Below are 20,729 nucleotides of genomic sequence, written 5' to 3'. Positions count from 1 at the left end.
GCCGAAAACAGCATGCCATCTACTTGTATAGTACCACAGAGGAAGGACAGAGATAGTACTGACATCATTTTGCCTTTTTAAAACTGAGTGTCAGACGTAATAATGGCTTCATTTTTGATGATGATGATGATGATACTAACAGGCCGGTACAATGTATGCTTCGTTTTTGAAAGGGCAAGGGCACAAAGGTGTTTTCTCCTTAATAAAGGGGCACCCATGAGGAAATTTCTACTTGCACATTTCAAGGGCACCGATGCAATGACCAAAGGGAGTGGAGGCAATCGCCTTTGTGTAGATTTTACACCAAAAGCTGCTTTTTACACGTAATTTTAAGTATACATTGCACACTAGACCTCTATCTAGTGCGATCTTTAATTGTGTATAATCTATAATTACAAATGTGGATACCAAAAACTGCTTTACATAATAAAGTACGCATTGCACACTACACTTTTAGTGCAATCTCTAATTGTGTATAATCTTTAATTAGAACTGCTTTACACAATTTTAAGTACACATTGCACATCAGCAAAATTACATTGTAAATTACGATGCGATGCATGCAAAATCGTTCGCTGACTCTACACTTACAGCGCAAAGAACAGAAAGAACAATTTTAAAACTGATTTTTACATGCACTCTGTCCCTAGCCGTCAACCTTCAGCAGCACACAAACCATTCCAGTTCTGATTTAATGTCTTTGAAGGTTACCGGTGACCAACAAATTGATCCAAAAAAATCAAGTTTTATGACCTGGGATGTGTATGATGTGTGGCGTCTATGCATGAGTCATAAGTATACCTGGGACCAGTCTGTGGTGTGTGTGTTTTTTATAATGTACATTGTACAGTAAGTATTGTTTTTAAAGGCACTGTACACTGCTGCTAATTGTCAAAAGACCAGTATTTATCCTAACATTATGCATAAAATAACAAATCTTTGCAAATTCTTACTCAATTGGTCATCGAGGTTGCAAGAGAATAATGAAAGAACAAACACCTTTGTCGCACAAATTTGTGTGGACTTTCAGATAAAAGGCTTCAAGCCTGAAGCCTTTTAATATTTGAATGAGAAATTACCGCTTTCTCAAAAACTATGTTACTTCAGAAGGAGCTGTTTCTCACAACGTTTTATTAGTATCAAACAGCTGTCCGTTGCTCGTAATACCAAGTATGTTTTTATGCTAACATTTATTTTGAGTAATTAAGTGTCCAGTTCCTTTAAAGAAGATAGTGATGCATAGGGTAACACACTCCAATCGGTCAATGTCTGCTGTACTACCTCTACAGTGAAATTCATCTCTGTACCTGGTGAAGTCAACTTAATGTTCCTTGGTCTCCCTATATAAACCGGTGACGACGCTGTAGTGATGACAGATCTGTTTCATCATGGATGTCACGTACTACGATGACTATACTAAGTACATGTACATGTAGCTGATTTACCGAAAATGATTTGTCGCCAAAGATGTCTACGATCCTAAGGGGGGAAGTGGGGGAGGTGGACTATGGGGGGGGGGATGCCAGCGTCGCACAGGGTACTTTTGATAAAAATTGATGTAGATTTCCAAATGAGTCAAGATCAGGTTGCTTTTTACATAATTTGTACACTGGGTACCTCTTGATTTTACGAAGTAATTTTTTTGCTAACATTGATGCAGCTTTGAGACCACACAAGATCAGGTTGCTTTTTTTCATAAATTGTAATGACTCCTCATATTTAGATGCTGCACTGTCATGCATTGTTTCAATATCCAATAAGTCACTGATGCAATCTACATTGTAACAGTCAAATTTTAAAGATTTTTTCTGAGAGGCACAATAACAATTTCTTCCTAAAAATATGGTACACCGATCATCAATTTTATTGTTTTCTTTTCTATAATTGAAAATTTTCAAATGGAACCTCTTGAGTTGCATGTACAATATACTTGAAATGATTGCAATTTGTTCGGATGCCCTTTTTAAGTTTTACCATTTTAAAACATAAAAACTGTTTACAAATATTTTGAAATAAGTCAATATTTTTTTTAGAACCTTAAATCCCCTTTTTAACACACACAACTGGGATATTTCTATTGATAGAAAAAATGACAGGAGTATCAATCAAAGTCGGCTAATGAAAGATCAGTTATGCATGACTGAACTCCGGGAAACCTGTCCATTTTAAAGTACATGTAACTACTCGTCAAAATGTGGTTAGTGTTAGATTGAATCTCATCAAAAGATCCTATCCCATAGGCCTATTTCAACAAGGGAGTCCATTTTTTGGGCATAGAAAAATATTTAGACTGAAAAGTGTAATACACACTGAATGCTATTGAGTAGCAAATGATGATTTTTGAGTAGGAACTGATCATACATTTTTGGTAGCATTTTGCTCTGCTATACAAGGGAAATCATTCACTGCCAAATCATTCAAGTTCCAAGATGAACGAATGAATAACATTATCCAGACCAATACTTGGGGACCACTGTAAGTCCCTTCCATTACAAGATTCGTCACGACCTGGGGGCATACGTTTAGATGTGCACAGACCGGGGAGAGAGAGAGAGTCAGTAGCCAGACGACCGGCTGCTACGCTAACTTTACTGTAGTATTGGTTGAGCATGTATGTTTGTTGCCACAAACCCTACTCCGTTAGCCATTCGGCATTCCTGAATGGAACAACCCATTCAGATCAAAGGAGACTTCTTTTTTTCTCTCGCCAGGACGGAAATAACACTACGGCTGTGGTATGAATGAATGAAATACAATGTAACGTGAACCTGGAAGGGCAGACTGCAGTGAGATGCAGTCTTCGAGTAGGAGAGCGTTAAATAATTGATCCTCCAGACTCCTTCTAGTATGTTGGGTCCTTGATCAGAGAGAAGAGGTTAATGGAAATAACTATATTAGCACTTTATTTGTACCAGTATTGTCATACTAGTGATACAACTATAGGAACCGGACTTTGAAACCTTTTTTCAGAAATCTTGACCAAAAAACAAGAACAAACACAATTGAAATCTTTTAAAATATAATGAATCAAGACTGTGCAGCTAAACAGTTCAAAAGTCTCTTAAAATCCGTTTTGGTAAAGAAATAAAAACTAGCGCAACTGAACGCTAAAAGCATTAATCCCTTTTAAACTCATACACCTGGTAGTGAGAATGCTGGGCAACAAACACATCCCTTTCTCTATGCAAACAGCTTTACAGTTCAAAAGTCTCTTAAAATCTGTTTTGATAAAGGAATAAAAACTAGTGAACCTGAATTGCCTGAAGGCAATTTCCAAATCCCTTTTTAAATCAATCTACAACGTACCCCTTTACTTAGAATGCTCGGCAACAACATGTACCTTTCTCTACGTGCCTACTATACATCATACATACAGGCAGTTAATAATCACAAGTTGTGGCAGATGTAATAAGTATGGAACTTGATATCCCGTCTCCTTCTGGGTTGATTGTGTTCTATGTGGGTACAGGAACCAGACCAGATGTACTTGTGCAGTTAGTTAATACTCCAGAGAGAGCAATATGGAAGAATTTTATACCCTAGTTCTACAGGCTATCATTGTACACGGTCTACGTTAATTGGAGCTCACTAACACAGACAATAATAACAAAGACAATTTTATCACCCAAATCTACCATGGATTACGAACCCAACATACAAGTCAAATGTACTTCTTTTCATGTGTCACCACAAACATAAACACACTGTAAAAAATGCATGAATATTCTCACTTTTATTAACCCGACAACGAGGTGCTTAAAATTCTTTTAGTGATTAGCTAGCATGAAATAGACTGAAAATGTATGCATATAAATATTTTATAGAAAATATCAGAACATGGTCGTAACTTACATGTAGCCTTTGCGTTTACGGTTATTTTTGTAAACATGCAACCGATTGCTGAAATGGTAGGTTGAGCGTGTTACTGTCCGTTTCATAAACAAAATTAATACAACCGCGCATGAGATAAAAAACCTTGTGTCTTCATCACAGCATTTAGTAACACTGGCACATCATTTGAGCACAACAAAATTTCGAACGAGAAAAATTGTTTCAAACACAACCGCGCAAGTGGCCAAAAACATTGCGTCTTCCTCACGGCATTTAGTAACACTGACACAGCATTTGAGCAACACAAAATTTCGAGCTAGAAATATCGAAAGCACAACCGCTCATGAGATAAAAAAACATTGCGTCTTTTATTAAGTTTTAACACTGACACAGCATTTGAACACCACACTACATATTTTTTAGGTGGGGGTTGGTTGTGGGTGGAGAATCTGTACTTAATCCGTGGGCTGGAGATGCACCCACTTAGGTCACTCGCACACAATGGACACAATACATCTTTGTGACCCAGAAATTAAGATCGGAAAAGGGTAGAACAACAAAGGAAGTCACCCACATAATAAATTGATTAAAATGATCTCCCCTTGAGCCAAAATATGGGTCAGGATGCTGTGCCCGTCTTCGATTCAACCACCTTTTTTTTTATTGACAGACCGGATTGATGATTCTCTTCTTCTTCTTTTTTGCATGATTGAACAAGAAAAACTTTTTTCCCCTCGGACTGAATTGAAAACTAGACACAAAGCCAACTGTGATAATAAGTTTCTACTTCTTACAAGTGAAATAGTATCTTTCTCACTGTTCGGTTATTAATTATATTTTATTAAAAGATAAGGTTTCATGTTGTAACAACTTCTTTGAAACATGAATATTCCGAACATAATAAAAAAAATTCTAACAGTTTATATATACATGAAGCCAAAACATAGCAGACCCATGTACAACTACCTGTGTACAAAGTGATGTTTTTTCATGATTTTTTTTGTTTGTTTTTAACTACTGGAGATGTCATGTTTACATTTTACCCCTTGTTGAAAAACCAGGTCAAATGTGAGGCCCCTCTTACAGGCACTCCAGTAGAACCTTGAGAGCTTGAAACCTCACCCACAAATAAACATTTTATCATCTGCACAAATAAACATTGTCATCTAGATAAATAATCGTTCCATCGGCCGCTTTGTTTGAGATGTGATTCCTTTGTTCTACAGTTAAACTTTCAGATGTCCTTCATGCGTAGTAATAACATTGACACAAACAAAAAAATCCATCATGAAATGGCCTACATCTACATTCAATCCAGGCATACAGTCTTTACACAATTGAACGCCTGGGAAAGATACTGTGGCATTCGACAGCCAACATTTTCAAAGACAACCAGGTTTTGGAATATTAATCAAGGTTTGCCGTGACATTAATTTGGTAAAATCAATGCTGTAATTCTTACCAATTTGAGTAACATGTAAAAATGTTTTAATGAAATTTCTGTTCATATTTCTCAATATAGCAAATGATCATAAAATAATATTTAAAAATGGTTAGGGAGATATTTTTGGTTGTTTACTTAGTTCAATTTCACTGGTGGTTTAAACCAACATTTTGTTAAGGGTGGTTTAAACTGTCAATGTGATTCTAGGCCTGTTTTTTTTTTTTTTTTAAATGCATTTTCTGCAAAGATCTTTCTTCCTTTTTCAAAAAGTTTTGTTCCATTTTATTTTGTCTTACACTGTACCCTAGTCTTATCTTATTGATACCATTTGTTTGAAAATGTTCATAACTTGTTTCGTTGTAATATTTGCTCTACTATGTATACATGTCAAATAAATTCCACCACTACATAACATCTAATAATAATAATATCAAAGTAAATGGTTTTGCAGACGATATGAGACCATCCCCAACTTTAAATCAAGTTAGTTTGAGAACATGAGAATGCCAGGGTGGCTAAAAACAAATCATCATTCATCAACACTCATCGTTATAATTGCATTGACAAATGCTACGTCAGCAATTTAAATCCACATCTCACACCTTCATTGTAACAAAAGGCAGAATATGTTGGCAAAATAAGTTCATAAGTAGATATCTATAGATTTATTTAAGTGACTCACTTCATCAGATCCCTTCAGTTAACATTCTCTATATTGGAAGAGAAAAAACCCTGAATTGTTGAGATTTAGACAAACATGAACTTTAAACATTGATCCTGTGTCAGATTGCAGCAGGCATTGAATTTCATTCTTAAAGTGGCAAAGCAAATTTGCCTTGGAGAAGGACACATTAAAAAAATGAGAAAACATCTTCAGGGAATTTTCAAGGGAAGTCATCAAGGTAAAAGAAAAGAAACCATCCCTGTCTTTCAATTCAAGGTCTTCTGAGTTTAATTGATCGAGGGAAAAATGACTGGTTTTAGAATCTAGAATATTAACTCGAAGGAAGAAAGTAATTCTACTGGGGTTTTTAATCCGGCAAGAGCTTTCAACCACAAGAGTCTATGAAGACACTACCCGAGTCCCTTAAGATTTTGGAAAAATATTGATGTCTTTTCAACCTCTGAAGAATCACAACATTGAAAGCAGATGCTATTTTATGTAATAAGCCTGGTAACCTTTTACAATCGTGATGGAGTACTTAATGTGAGGTTAGTACAACTGTCTAAAGACAAATCACTTTGATATTTTGTTTTTAAATCAAGAACAGTGCAAGGAAGTTTAAACTACTTTCTATTAAAGTCTGAAATCTTTCAAGGGATCATTTATTTTAATTCCAGCCATTGTGTTTTGATTAAAAAAAAAGACCAACCTAATCAAACAGCAGATACTGCAAGAAGGTTTTTAATTTATATTTGTTTTACTGCAATTAATTACAAATTAAGCACATAAATTATAATGGTAATAAATGATGGACTTGCTGTTTGAAAACTCTGAAGCGCGGGCACATTTTTTGAGAACAAAATCTCAGTGGCTTGTTTTTACAATGTTGATCAATAGCTGACACTGGTTGTATTTGATAGCCAAGTTCAAGTTATGTCATCTCTTTTTTTTTAAGAAATTGTTGAAGCTTTGCATGATGTAGATTTAACTAGAAATTATTTCTGGTAGATCTTGCGGATACAAGTGTAAATCTCCTTTGGAAGGTTGGCCATTAGAAGAGGGCCTAAATAGGCCTATAGAGTATGCTGTTTGAGATGCCGAGACGAAACCAGCAGCTTTTATCAGCGCCAACACTCTTTCCGAAAGACATCGGGTTGTTGTAGTTCGGTTATATTTCATGTTTCCATGAGATTTAATGGAAATAGTTAGGCCTACTTTTTAATCTTTGTTTCATCATTCTGTCAAATTTATCTGAATTCAGAATCATATTTTTTAAGTGGATCAAACATATTCTAAAATCATTCCACCTCAAAGTATATATTTAAGATCAACAATTTACTCTCCAAAACAATAGCTTCCATTAGACAAATTTAAAAAAAAAAATCCACTCCATGTGATGTGTGTTTTCAAAATTAAAATTATCTCAGACACATCTAACAACAAACCAAACTCCACAAATCAAAACATGTTAAACTTCAATCAATTTGCCGGGGGGGAAAAGGGAAAAAAAATTACAATATTCTTCTTATACTCTGTCGAGTGGATAGTAAACATTTTCACCTTTGCTCCGATATAAATTGATGCTGTGCTTAATATACCCTCATCCTTATGTACACATTACAATCAACTTGATATTATTAGTCTCTTTCTTTAAATGAAATTATATACCAGCACTCATGTATTTACTTTGCCTCTATGAAGGTATGTAAAGAGAGCGTAACTGTAAACCTAAGGGTTATGTTAGCTTCGCAAACATTTGTCTAACTAAAAACAACGGTCAATCTGTGCATAATTTTGTACATTATCAATTTAATATGTGAGGGTTCAACAGAAAGAAGTATTCACAGCACTGAAGGAAGCATAACACTACCGAGAACACGATCTTGATCAACGACCTATTGAAGTTATTTGGCAGTTTTGGGATCGTCCCCAAAAAACCCAAATCAGGAAAATCAATAAATCAATCATAAACCAACAAATCAGAGTTTCCATTGTTGTGTACCTCAATCAAAATTCAACTTCTTATCTTTGTTTATCCAAATTCTGGCAAAGGGGTAAATGTTGGCAACAAAATCACACATAATAATTATATTACAAATATTATTTCTCACCCTTGACCTTGTTATTAACGCTGAGTGAACTTAGGAACCCGCGCAGTATTTTTTTATTATGATTTTTAGGGGGTGAAAATCACACCCATTCCAATAACATTACAAGGTACTTTACCTTTGAATCGCTGTTTACTGGGTTTTCCACTGCTTGCATGTCCAGCATTCTGCATGCTTGTGGATGGTTTAGGCTCATTCAGTCCTCTAGTTGTGCTGTTTACACCACTCAATGCTTGGGTGTGTTGTACACACGGTGGCTGTATGACCGGGCCACCAGGCATGCCAGGTGCAGGGGGGCCTGGGGTGGCCGGCGGTGGCACGGTAGCACCGCACGTCGTTGGTACAGCCTCGCGTACATCACTCGACGATGCATTGGCAGCCATCTTCTCTGCCCGAAAAACTCGACCCCAAAACGAAATCCGATGCCTACACTGTGTGTTAGTTTACAAGTAGATATCGGCCCAATCGGATGCTGCCGTGTGCTCTGGTGTCTTGGGAAATTCCCCGTGGAGGTTCGACTGGATTTTAGGAGATGTCGGGTCCTTTGGGGCTTCAAAAAGAGCGAAGAGAAGACATAAGTTATACCGTACCTAACCCGGTACGATACATTCAACGATCACGCTCCGCTTGTCAAAACGTACAAATGCTTTAACTATGTGTGTCTATGAGGCTGTACCATTATGCGCGGTGGGTTGGAATCAGGTCAAACTGTTTCTGCTAAAGTTGGACTGTTTGCATGAATTACACACATTGAACCCAGAATGGCATTTCAAGCTGCATTCTTACACAACCACTCTCAGAATAATAGAAAAACACACTATTCAGGGGGTTTTCAATTAAAAAACGAGACTGTTTTCGAAACCGGTTCGTAGACTGTCCCCTCATGACCTTGACCTTACCCGCTTCTTCCAATCATAATAAATTGATGACGTCACGTACGAAATGCTGTCCCAGTAATAGTTCATTTAAGGACGATGAACTTTTAAAGAAATTCGCTCGTGAGAAACGTCCGAGTTATCGTCAGATAAGTCTCCTGGGACCAATTTATCTTTATCAAATGAAATTCCATTCTATATTAAATGTTTTGCAGTTACGGATTTTGATTTGTTTTTGTTATGGGTCTATGTTTTACCTTCTACCTCCATGGTTTTACACGGATTGCAAAATCGTACGCTCCATTGTCTCTCATAACAGGTATGGCCGTGATAAAAGGATTAAAACTAAAAAATCAATTAAGATTTTCACAGTTTGTATAAAGGAATCGCATGGTGGTTTAATTTTTTTTAAACGAACGATGGGAGAATGCGAAGTGATAGCAACGTCCCTTTTTTCATGGTAATAATTTTAGCAATATTAGTATGCCGTATGGTGAATACGTGTGAAAGATAAGCACCAAATAATACATATTATAAATAAGTACATTTTCACCTATTCATAGCCACAACAAAAAAGTTAAACAAATACTTTTCAGTGACTCCTCGCCATGTAATTTAATTATTTATTATTAATTATTTTCTTAATTTGTTTTACTTTTTTAAGACAAATTATGTGAGTTGGATGAGCATGACTCAGCTTTGCTAATCTGAATATTGACGTAACAATTACTTTACATTTTTGAAGGACCAGTGATTTTTTTATAATAATAATGAAGTAAAATGCTTACTTTGCATATTTTTCCATCAAACAAAATTAGTTAATTCATAACAAGAATTGTTTCGAAAAAATGTGGTTCTTGATGTTTCAACCTAAATTCTTAAATTTGTTCTAGAGAGCTGTGGTTAAAATAACTAATTGAAATATTTCAAATAACGTACAGTAAAAACGACAAAATACAATATAAAAAAATCATTGTTAAAAACATTCTTCAGCTGTCATTAAAAGTTTAAAGTAAATAGTTTAATGTTAATTTAATGCTATCTTTAGTTTTCGAAAATATTATAAAATAAAAATTTATATTTTGATGTAAAGAGTTTGATAAAACCTCCGATTTGAGAACAAATAAACCAGCATATAGCTCCATAAATCACATATAGGCTACTACCGATAATTTAATTAATTTATAAAAGCTTATTGAAAATGGTGTAACACCCCCCCCCCCCAACCCCTCTGCAAATTGATGTCCATGCCTAAACTTGAACCGTTATTTTGAATGATAGGCAAGCTTGCAATTTTAATCACTAAACAAACTATTTTTTATTTATACGCAAACATTATTGCTTTTACCTGCATGTAAGATTACCTTGAAGGCAATGGACACTATTGGTAATTGCTCAAAATGATGATTAACATAAAACCTTACTTGGTAACGAGTAATGGGGAGAGGTTGATAGTCTAAAACATTATGAGAAATGGCTCCCTCAGAAGTAACTAAGTTTTCGAGAAAGAAGTAATTTTCCACGAATTTGGTTTCGAGACCTCAGAGAGGTGAAATCAACTTGTTTTTTCTTTCATTATTATCTCGACTACCAATTGAGCTCAAGTTTTTCACAGGTTAGTTATTTTATGCATGTTGAGATACACCAAGTGAGAAGACTGGTCTTCGACAATTACCAATACAATAGTTTCCAGGGTCTTTAACACAAAAACAAATAGTAGACGGCATAACAGGAGCGCCGTTCTTGCATACTTGTGCCTCCCTTAAATTTATTATTTATATTTATATATTTTTTTACTCCGTACATTTTAGTTCATTATAAAATAAGATGCGCAAGAATGAGACAATAATTGCCATTTTAAAAAGGTAACATGCGGGGCAGTGAAGTAACCAATTGGTATACGCGTTTGTCTCCAATGACGCAACTATAATTGATGTTGCGTGAACTTGGCTTCGAAATAACCTCAAGTCTTGCGTGTATGATAATGTTTCACATTTACCAAATTTATTATTTTATCAAGTAAAAAACCACGAGGAAAACGAACCCAGTTGGATAGATCGTTAATTCGGAGGTCGTTGGTTCAAGTCCCGATGTAGTGTTCAACCCCAAACCATTTATCGTTAAAATACATAATACACAATGTAAATTATGCTTCATTTTTATGAATGAAAGTTAACTCTTGCATGATGCCCATGAAAGGCAGTGGACACTATTGGTAATTACTCAAAATAATTATCAGCATAAAACCTCACTTGATAACGAGTTATGGGGAGAGGTTGATAGCATAAAACATTGTGGGAAACGGCTCCCTCTGAAGTGACGTAGTTTTCGAGAAAGAAGTAATTTTCCACGAATTTGATTTCAAGACCTCAAGTTTAGAATTTGAGGTCTCGAAATCGAGCATCTGAAAGCACACAACTTCGTTTGACAAGGGTGTTTTTTCTTTCATAGTTATCTCGCAACTCCGACGACCAATCGAGCTCAAATTTTCCACAGGTTTGTTATTTTATACATATGTTGAGATATACCAACTGAGAAGACTGGTCTTTGACAATTACCAATAGTGTCCACTGCCTTTAATTGCCATCAAATTACATTTTTACAAGCTCGGGCGGAGTGGATGGGATGGGAGCAGAAACATGAAGTCAAATCCTATGCTTGTTTAACGTAAAATGTAATTTTGTTCTCTGGGAACTAGCTGACACTTCAATACCACCGGTTTCCGGCAATATTTATTTCTATAGTTTCATTTCAGGAAGGAACAAATTATTGAATTTCATGAGGTATTATTTAGAGTGATAATTGTTTCTATGGACGTATCATTCATTATTATATCTGTTTTCAAGAAACAAGCTCGTAAATAAGCAATTAAAAAATGCGCCCCAAGAAGAAAGCCATCCCAAATCAAACAAACAAATTCATATCAAACAGACAGTTTTTCAAGAAATTCAGATTAAAACTCAATTCATATACGGCAGATTTTGTTTGTTTGTTATTTAAAGGTATCGAAGATTTTTAAAACAATTGTTCTCCAATGTTGTATGTTGATTATATACATATAGGCCTATGCTGTGGTTTTCCTCGTCATTCTATTGAAGAAAACACATTGTTTGTTATTTAAAGTTACCGAGGATTTGTAAAACAATTGTTCTCCGTTGTTGTATGTTAATTACGTACCTGTGCTGTGTTATTTCCTCATTCTATTGGTTAATTTATTGGTATTGGGAGAGAGGCTGGCGTCTGAGGCAATTTTCTCACAGTTTACTTAACCCATACTTTATGATCGTGTCAGTGGACAATTTGTCTACAGGTATAGACCTGAATATAGTATCCTACAATTAAAAGGTTGATGGGTTTTTGGAGCCGAAGGCCTTCATTTAATGGGTTGGGGGTAATCGACCGAACATCGGTAAATGTATTGTTTTAAAAATACCTTTTAAAAGTCGAGTTGATGCAAGTCACGCATACTTTGAGGTGAGTGGTTTAAACACAATGCGAACGTGTTTTTTGTTTTAATGAGGCTGTAGCAAGACACAACGCAGGATTAGTAACGAGTAACATTATTACCATCAACTTGATAGTTTTATCAAGCTCACGAACTATAAAGTTCCCACCAACAACAATCATCCGTAGAAATAACTTATCATGACTTCTATCTAAGAAGAGATAATACAATTTTCAAGATGCCATGTCCAAATTATTCAAATTTGGATTTAAATTTTTCGTAGCAATTCATTAGAACGTTACAAACTTTCAGTTAAGGTATTACAAAACGAAATCTGCCAAAGTACTATTAGTGGTATTTTAAGACAGTGGACACTATTGGTAAATTGTAAAAGACTAGTCTTCACAACTTGGTGTATCTCAACATATGCATAAAATAACAAACCTGTGAAAATTTGAGCTCAATCGGTCGTCGAAGTTGCGAGATAATAATGAAATAAAAAAACACTCTTGTCACACGAAAATGTGTGCGTTCAGATGCTTGATTTCGAGACCTCAAGTTCTAAACTTGAGGTCTCAAAATCAAATTCGTGGAAAATTACTTCTTTCTCGAAAATTATGTCACTGAGGGAGCCGTTTCTCACAATGTTTTATACCATCAACCTCTCTCAATTACTCGTCACCAGTTAAGGTTTTATACTGATAATTATTTAGAGTAATAACCAATAGCGTCCACTGCCTTTAAATTACTACAAACAAAATGCTGTCGGGATACCGAAATTATATCACGTTATGTTGCAGTCATGTTTTTTATTTTAATTTTTTTTAATATTTTTTTTATACAAAAACCGAAGTGCCAGAGCCCCTTTCTATGGGAATGCTGTTTTAAATTGCTTAGAGCAACAATGTGCGTGTTTATCCTTTATAATTTACTTTGTTTGTTAGACACGTCTCAATTTTTCGTGTTTATCGATCAAAACATTGGGCCCTAAAACTCAAAGTTTTGAAGATCTAGCTGAATTTCTGCCGCTGGCGGCGTGCGTCGGAATGACAATAATTTGACGTCATCGAGGTTGCTTTATTACGCACGTTCCAGCTTCCACAGTTCACCATGTTGACGACGTATTGTGTATTTTCGTTTAACTTCTTGAACATCTTGACGTTATAGCATTAGCATCGCCACCTGATAGCAGCGCATGTAGCATGTAGTCAGAGTTTGTTTGATGACCACGCCCACTTCGGCCTTCTGCACGCAATTTGTAGTGGGCTAATTTGCATAAATAATTGTCATTGATAAACTATACGGACTTACGCATATCACGGTTCATTTTAAATTTTTGCTGGTATGGTTAAGAGGAAGAAAAACAACAAACCCCAAAACCCACAGTAATACCAACCCAGACTGATTTTAAAGGATCGAGAATTAGGTTAAGCCAACTACGTTTCTAAACTCATTCACTATTGGATAGTATGCAATTACACAAAAGACTCTAAAATATGTAGAAACATAGACCGGTAATACTATTAGCAGTAAACAATAATGCAATATTTATTGTACTCATTGTTCAAAATCATTAATTTACAATAGTAGAATAAAAGGTCAGGTAAGCTATGTAAAACAGCAACGTGTGAGAGGGTAATCCATTCATGTCTCACTTATCCGAATAGTGGATCTTGTACCTTTCTTTTTGAGTAATTTAAAAGTACCGGTATACCTATATTTGTAAAGAAAACTTGAATGATACTTCTGCGTAAGCAAGGTCATGATGGGCCTTCGATGTCGTTAAAAAAGTTGGTAGAAATAGTTGTTAAGACAAAACGTTTTGATACCTCCATACATGTAAGGAAACCGTTAATGTTCAAGAAAGTTCCAGCTAATGGTTTTACATGTAGTAGATTTGCCTCATAGTTGTTTATTTATTTTCAGTTTTATCGTGGTTTGATTGCGATAGAGGGCGCTGTGAATTTTAATCATAGACCTAATCGCAAATACTATACGCGCGCAGCCTGTGGGCATTGAAAGAGCGGCATGCACACCATTCAACACTTATCGAGAGCAATTAATTAGAAAACGAAACAATGAACCCCACTACAAAATGTGATTAAGTTTGTATCATGTTTGTATTTAGTTCAAAGAAATATTCCCGTATGTTTTTGAGAGCATTGATTTACTTGACATTGATTTACTTTACCTCCATTTTTACATTATTCCCAAATTGTTGTCCATGAAACGCACACGCAAATTCCTTTAATACATCACGATGACAACTGGTTCGTTGTTTTCAATGTTAATGGCTGTCCAGAAACAAATATTCTCCAAGTGTACTTTCGCTCTCTTATATTTCACAATATTATTCATGAGTAATCATTCTTGAGGTTTTTTTTCTATGCAAGGCTTTAAACTTAGGCCTAATAATCTCTCTTTGCACTTACATTTTCCATTTCAATGTTCACTAATTATTCATGCCAGCAGATGTTGGACCTCATTTAGAGGGGGCTTATTCTCCATTCACCAAACCATCAAATCATTTCCCTTAACTCGAAACAAAAACCCTTTTAAGTCCAAATCAAGACAATATTTTGTACTGACGACCGTAAACCCAGCATTTGGGTGATCTACGGTACAGTACGCCCCCAACCCAGCGACAGGATGGCGGGTTGAAAAAGCTCAACGATGGCCCAGCCATTTTTTTTTTGAGCAGAAGTACGCCCTGTAATTACTTATAGCGTTTTAGATGACAAAAGACGATGCAAATTATCTCCTGTACACGCTAAGATGACCGAGCGCGTAGCTTTTCTGAACAGACGACACTTTAAACTGGCGCGGACGGGAAAAGTACAGGGTCGTCCGTGTCAATGAACTGGGACCAGTGTCATCGGGGGAAACTGCTCAAGGGAACTTTTTCATTTGAAAACGCCGGGGGTGGGGAGTTAGGGACTGTCGCACTAAATTGAGACATCGATAGCAGGAATAAAGGTTGTTCGTCTTCTGCTAACATAGTGACCCGCCCCAAAGATAAAAGAAAGTTAATAATTCCAAATAGTTCAACATAATCCTTTTAGCGCGAGAGGTTAAACAAGTATATCTTCAAAGGAAATTGCTGTAACTGTTAGTCTCAGAGTAATCACTATTCCATGAATATCAAAGCCACGCCCTGCAGTAACAATCGCAAAAACACATCCCATCGTATGAAGAAGAAGAAAAAATGTCTTGAAAAACGTCTGGAGGCAAAGAGATCCAACTCGGAACGTACTCTGAGTTCACGCTGGGTTTCGTAAATAACATAAGCGGTTCCCACTAAAATATCAGCCCCGTAATTACTACCCAGGCAACCTGGTGCCGTGCCTAGGACCAAGACCCAGACTCTGTGGTAATTGCAAGAAGGTTAGAAAAATCGAAAATTATAAGATAAAAATTGATTTGCTAAGAAAATAAACAGTGAGTTCATTAACCGAGAGATGGCGAGGCAAGGCGAAAGCTGTGACGGAAACGGATGTGTACCTGGCTAGCATTTCGAGTCAATGATGCCCTGTACAATCTAAAATGGTGTTTGGTTTCCAAGGGAAGGACAAAATGAAGGAAAGAGGGCGTCCTTTATCACATCAAAATAGATTTGAACTTTCAATTACCGAGATCTAATGACTGCTTCTTTTCTTCGAAAAAAATAAATACACCAAAAAAAAAAGCCACACACAAAACACAAAAACTACCCACCAAATTACACCACATACTTTACCATCACCATCATAAATAAAGTTTCTTCTTATTTATAATAGTATTTTCGTTATTAAGACTCATTGATGCTTACCTACGAGCATTATTATGGTCAAAGATTCAACCCCTTATTAATAACTCAAACATCGTACTAATATAGTAAATTTGAAAATACAGCTCACATTATTTAAGCAAATATTTTAACAAACCATTATCCCCCGGAATCGTTTTTCAATTGTATAACTTTTTTGTAAACACTGTGGGATTCATGCAATTTCCCAACGAGATTTGTGAGGTGGTCGGGGGGGGGGGGGTACCCAACCACCAAAAAGACGTCCGAACCCCCACCCCTCCCACTTTCCATGTCGCCTTGAACACCCATCAGGGTGGATATGTGGGCATTACAAGTCTTATTATTATTATTTATTATTATTAATAGTCTTTTACTTGGGAATTTTTTATCGTTTTATTTATGTTTTCCTTGTACACGCGGCTGTGTTCATTGTTTTTAATCCTCATGTCAGATTGTGTGAAACGGCACTAACAATAGACAAGAGCACTGACAAGGGCTAGTTTTTGGCAGAACAAAATGTAAGGGAACTACCGTTTGACTGTGTCAGAAATCCTTCCCTAAAATGAAAAAAGATGCACCCAGGTCACACCCATTTTGCTCTGAGGACCTCACCATTTTAAATTTTGGCCGCAGGTACAGAACATGACATGATGTAAAAACAGTTTCACAATAAGACTTACAGGGGTCTGTAGAATAAAAAAAGAAAATTAATGTGAGGCAATCTCGAATTTCGTGGCCAGAAACATCTGCAACCGTCTTGCGGAAGCCAACTGAGAGTTTACGTGGGTGCATTATAGCGCCCTCACTGTTCAGTTATCACCCAATCTGTTCTTTTGTACATTCTATTTGAGATCTGTCTGTGTTATACAATATAATAATTTTACTACGAAGTCAGATTAATTGCGCAGTGTAATGTTTGACACGAAGCGAAGAAACTTATCCCGGTGTCCATGCTGTATACGATAGAGTTGGGACAATAACATCTCTCATGTGATGCTCTCGCGATATTGCTGCTCCCGTGAGACTTCTGCTCTGGCAACAAAAGAGTCGGAAATCGGCGGGTTTTGCGAGATCAGACAATCGCTTGAGAGCCGTTGCAGCGAACGACTTGTCCATCGACTGCTTAAAATCTGTTTTATCCGTGTAAATGGTTTTGGGTGTTGTACGATGTGTTGTGATTGGATATGATTGTCATATAGCGGGATTGAAATACGGCTCTGGTGGGATGGTAGTGATGCTGCCCTCAATGTTCAAAACGTTCTTTTTTCTACGTCCTTAGTTGTTCACTATTTTTGTATTCATACAAATGTTTTTTCCTTAAATTAAGCTGTCTCTAGGTGACAAGTGCGCCCTCGGCGTTACGTTCCGTGTCGATAACAAACGTTGCAAATGTGGTAGCTCTATGGCTCTGAAGAGTTGTAAACATTACACATTAATTCATCTATGCCTTAGCCAACATTGACACAATAGTTATTCACATATTTAAGTTGTGACCATGTTTAAGGTAACAGTATTACAAAATTGCAAACCAATTTATGCAACTCCAACTTAGCATAACTTAATACTATGATTCAAAAGATACTAAGTTTGTCTGCGCTAGTTTTGACACACAAATTAATAATAGAGATATCTCTGTTGTCAGTAGAGATATCTCTATTAATAATAGAGATATCGTTATTTAATATCTCTATTAATTAATTTAATAGAGATATCTCTACTGTTAATAGAGATATCTCTTTTAATTAGTTTAATATAGATATCTCTATTGAAAATAATAGAGATATCTCTATTTACAATAGAGATATCTCCAGTAATAGAGATATCTCCATTAATAGAGATATCTCTATTATTGGATAAGAATGTACTCCATAAGAATGTCAGCTGGGTATTCGTGACTTCAAGACATCCTTGGCACACCACCTCATACAAAGTTATAAAAAAAACCCGTATTCTATTGGAAAATTCAATACAATTTCAGGGTACATGACTCAACATTGTGTACGAAAACACTTTCCTCACATCCTGATTGCAAACAGGTGAATACCTGATTCACACACAATGAGTGACTTTTGGTGTAAAGTGTAAAATGAGACTTGATAACAGAACAAAGATACTCTGCATAAATGATCTCAGAACCAAGAAAGGTGACGTGGTTTTATGAATCCACAAAAGGCAGCGTGAACTTGAGTCTATAAGGACATCACCAGACGAACAAGAAAGGGAAAGGACTTCAAAGCCAGACTTTGAATGTGAGAATTTGAAATATTTAGTGTGAGAAAATAGACTGAATTCAATAGACTAAAAACTGTATATTAGCCTAAGAACAAAATAATTTTAATTTACTAACACTAAGTCTTGCTGTGTTGTTTTATTTCATAATACTCCACTCCTTTTGAAAACATTATCCCTCTCCAGGGGGTTACACGTTCATCAATCACTAGTAAAAAATACACAACATGTACACCTAAGAATGGTTTGGTTTAATTTACCTCATAACTCTACTTTTTAAGTAATTTTCATGTTGTTGCTTTATTTCATAATAATTTGTTTATCCACTCTTTTATCAAACATTCACCCCTCTTCAGGAGGCTACACATTCATTCAATTGTTATCTAAATCATTCACTCTGTTACTAATTGGAACTTGAGTTATAAACGTTGGGCTAATTAACCACTCATCACTAGTTTAAAAAAAGGGACTAACTCATTAAGTTGTTTAAACTCCCCTGTAGGGGCATTTGTTTATATTTAATTAAAGTCAAGTTTGGATAATTAAATGTTTGTGTGGTGGATTGTTTCGGTCAGTAATGTTGGTGTTCATTTTTGCCTATTGCATCGCATTGCGTATAAACAAACTGAAATGTTCCAAAGTCAGCTTTCATACACATAGTCATTCAAAGTTATGCAATTCAATAGACCCTTAATCCTGTTATGCTCGTTGAAGATCAGTGCAAAGTTTTCTTCTTTTTCTCATCTTCTTTGAAAAGTGTATTACTATTTCTTTTGTTGATGCAATGAATGGCATCAGTTCCGAGAGAAGGCATGCAAATGGTCACCACCATCCGTCTCATTGTTCAGTTCGCGGGTGAACAGGTGATGTGATTTGCACTGCGAGTTTAACATTAGCCGAGTGGGGGATACCACATAACAGCCAAATAATAATAGCCACCATTTCTAAAAAATACCTTATGCTACACACATTAAAACATTCAAATTCAGGCTATTATGACCACAACTTTTGTTTGATGAACATGTGTTTATTTTTTAAATTCTAACATGACCAAAATTATTTTTAAGCACATGATACACACACATCATATTATTGGACTGATGGTATTAAAGATCAACATAATTTTCACATGAATTTTTTTTTGTTAGGTTTACATTATGACACCCTTTTACACATTTCTCATTCTTGTTTATTTATCTGTTAAAACATCTTTCCTATTTGACCAAAAGATAAGTTTAAATTGGCAGTTCATGCAGTAACTTTACTGCGAAACCTTAGAGTGCCAATCATTTCATCGTCACAAAGAATTTTCGTCTATTTTACTGCTTTTATTTTTGAGAAAACAACTATTTGCTAAACAAGTATTTTTCAAGAGCATTATTTTGTTTATAACTTTGTTAATGCTTCACTTGTTCTCTTCACCCCCCTAAAACCTTGAGTATAAATTAAAAGTTTGAGAGGAATTTGCTTGTAAATCTGTGTACACATTGTACAACATTTTAACAAGTGTTTTGACGAGATAAACTAGCTGACTAGGGTTTTCAACACAGGGATAAACATTAATATTGTTTGTCCTCAAGATTTGCAGTAAAAATTGAAACAATATCTATATATTCATGAGAGTTGTCTGTCTACTGGTGGTTCTAAAAAGAACCGTTTTTGTGTGTTGGCTCATTGACTCACCCCTCCTGGTCAGGCTTGACCATGTCTTGAACTCGACTCAAGAATTCACCCAGGACGACAATATTCCTCATTCTGCTATAAGAAGTAAAACTGTTTCGACTCTTGTTTCACAAAACTTGGTTGCAAGAAGCAGTCAAAAAGCAGTCAAAGTCTCTGCTCGCGGTAGTACATCTTCTCGAACAACAACGACGTCGTGCTCTTGCACGGTGGTTGCGTGCTTTTGCACGGAGGCTTGGCGGATGGCACATGGGCGAAAGGGTGAGATGGCGTAGCATTTTCACTTCCGAATTTCAGCCTTTTACTAGTCCAGTTCCAGCTTCAGACAATTGTATTTGGTCTATATAATTTAGGCAGTCCACTTAAATCCATGGCTTGACAAAATTCGGCAAAATGTTGAAAAAATTCCGTAAATTAGGACGGCGAAATTTGAAGGAGTCGCAAGGTTGTTACATTCTGACGTGTGAAAATGACACAAATTGAAAAACAAACAAATTGCCTTGGTAGACCGTTTACTCGTGCTTATATTTCTACTCGAGGCTATCAATTATTAAAAGAATTAAACAAAAATTCAATTTTAATAAAAGTGAAGACTGTTTTCTTCAAAAGTAACCCAAATAAAATAACTTGGGAAAACTTCAATGTGTTTAGCCTTCGTTTTCCAAT

General features: G+C 35.9%; 1 protein-coding gene across 1 annotated transcript in view; it reads right to left on the bottom strand.

Moving 5' to 3' along the window:
• Positions 1-8,682, bottom strand: part of LOC139939394 (uncharacterized) — a 153,284-nt gene extending 144,602 nt beyond the window's left edge. Inside the window, exon 1 of the mRNA XM_071935227.1 lies at positions 8,166-8,682. Within this exon, the coding sequence (XP_071791328.1) occupies positions 8,166-8,430 (265 nt within the window). The 5' untranslated portion in view covers positions 8,431-8,682. The remainder of the gene's footprint in view (positions 1-8,165) is intronic.
• Between the last annotated feature and the right edge of the window lie 12,047 nt (positions 8,683-20,729).

The sequence above is a fragment of the Asterias amurensis genome, chromosome 7 (assembly GCF_032118995.1).
Source record: "Asterias amurensis chromosome 7, ASM3211899v1".
NCBI classification, from domain to species: Eukaryota; Metazoa; Echinodermata; class Asteroidea; order Forcipulatida; family Asteriidae; genus Asterias; species Asterias amurensis.
This window is presented reverse-complemented; position numbering and strand designations above follow the sequence as displayed.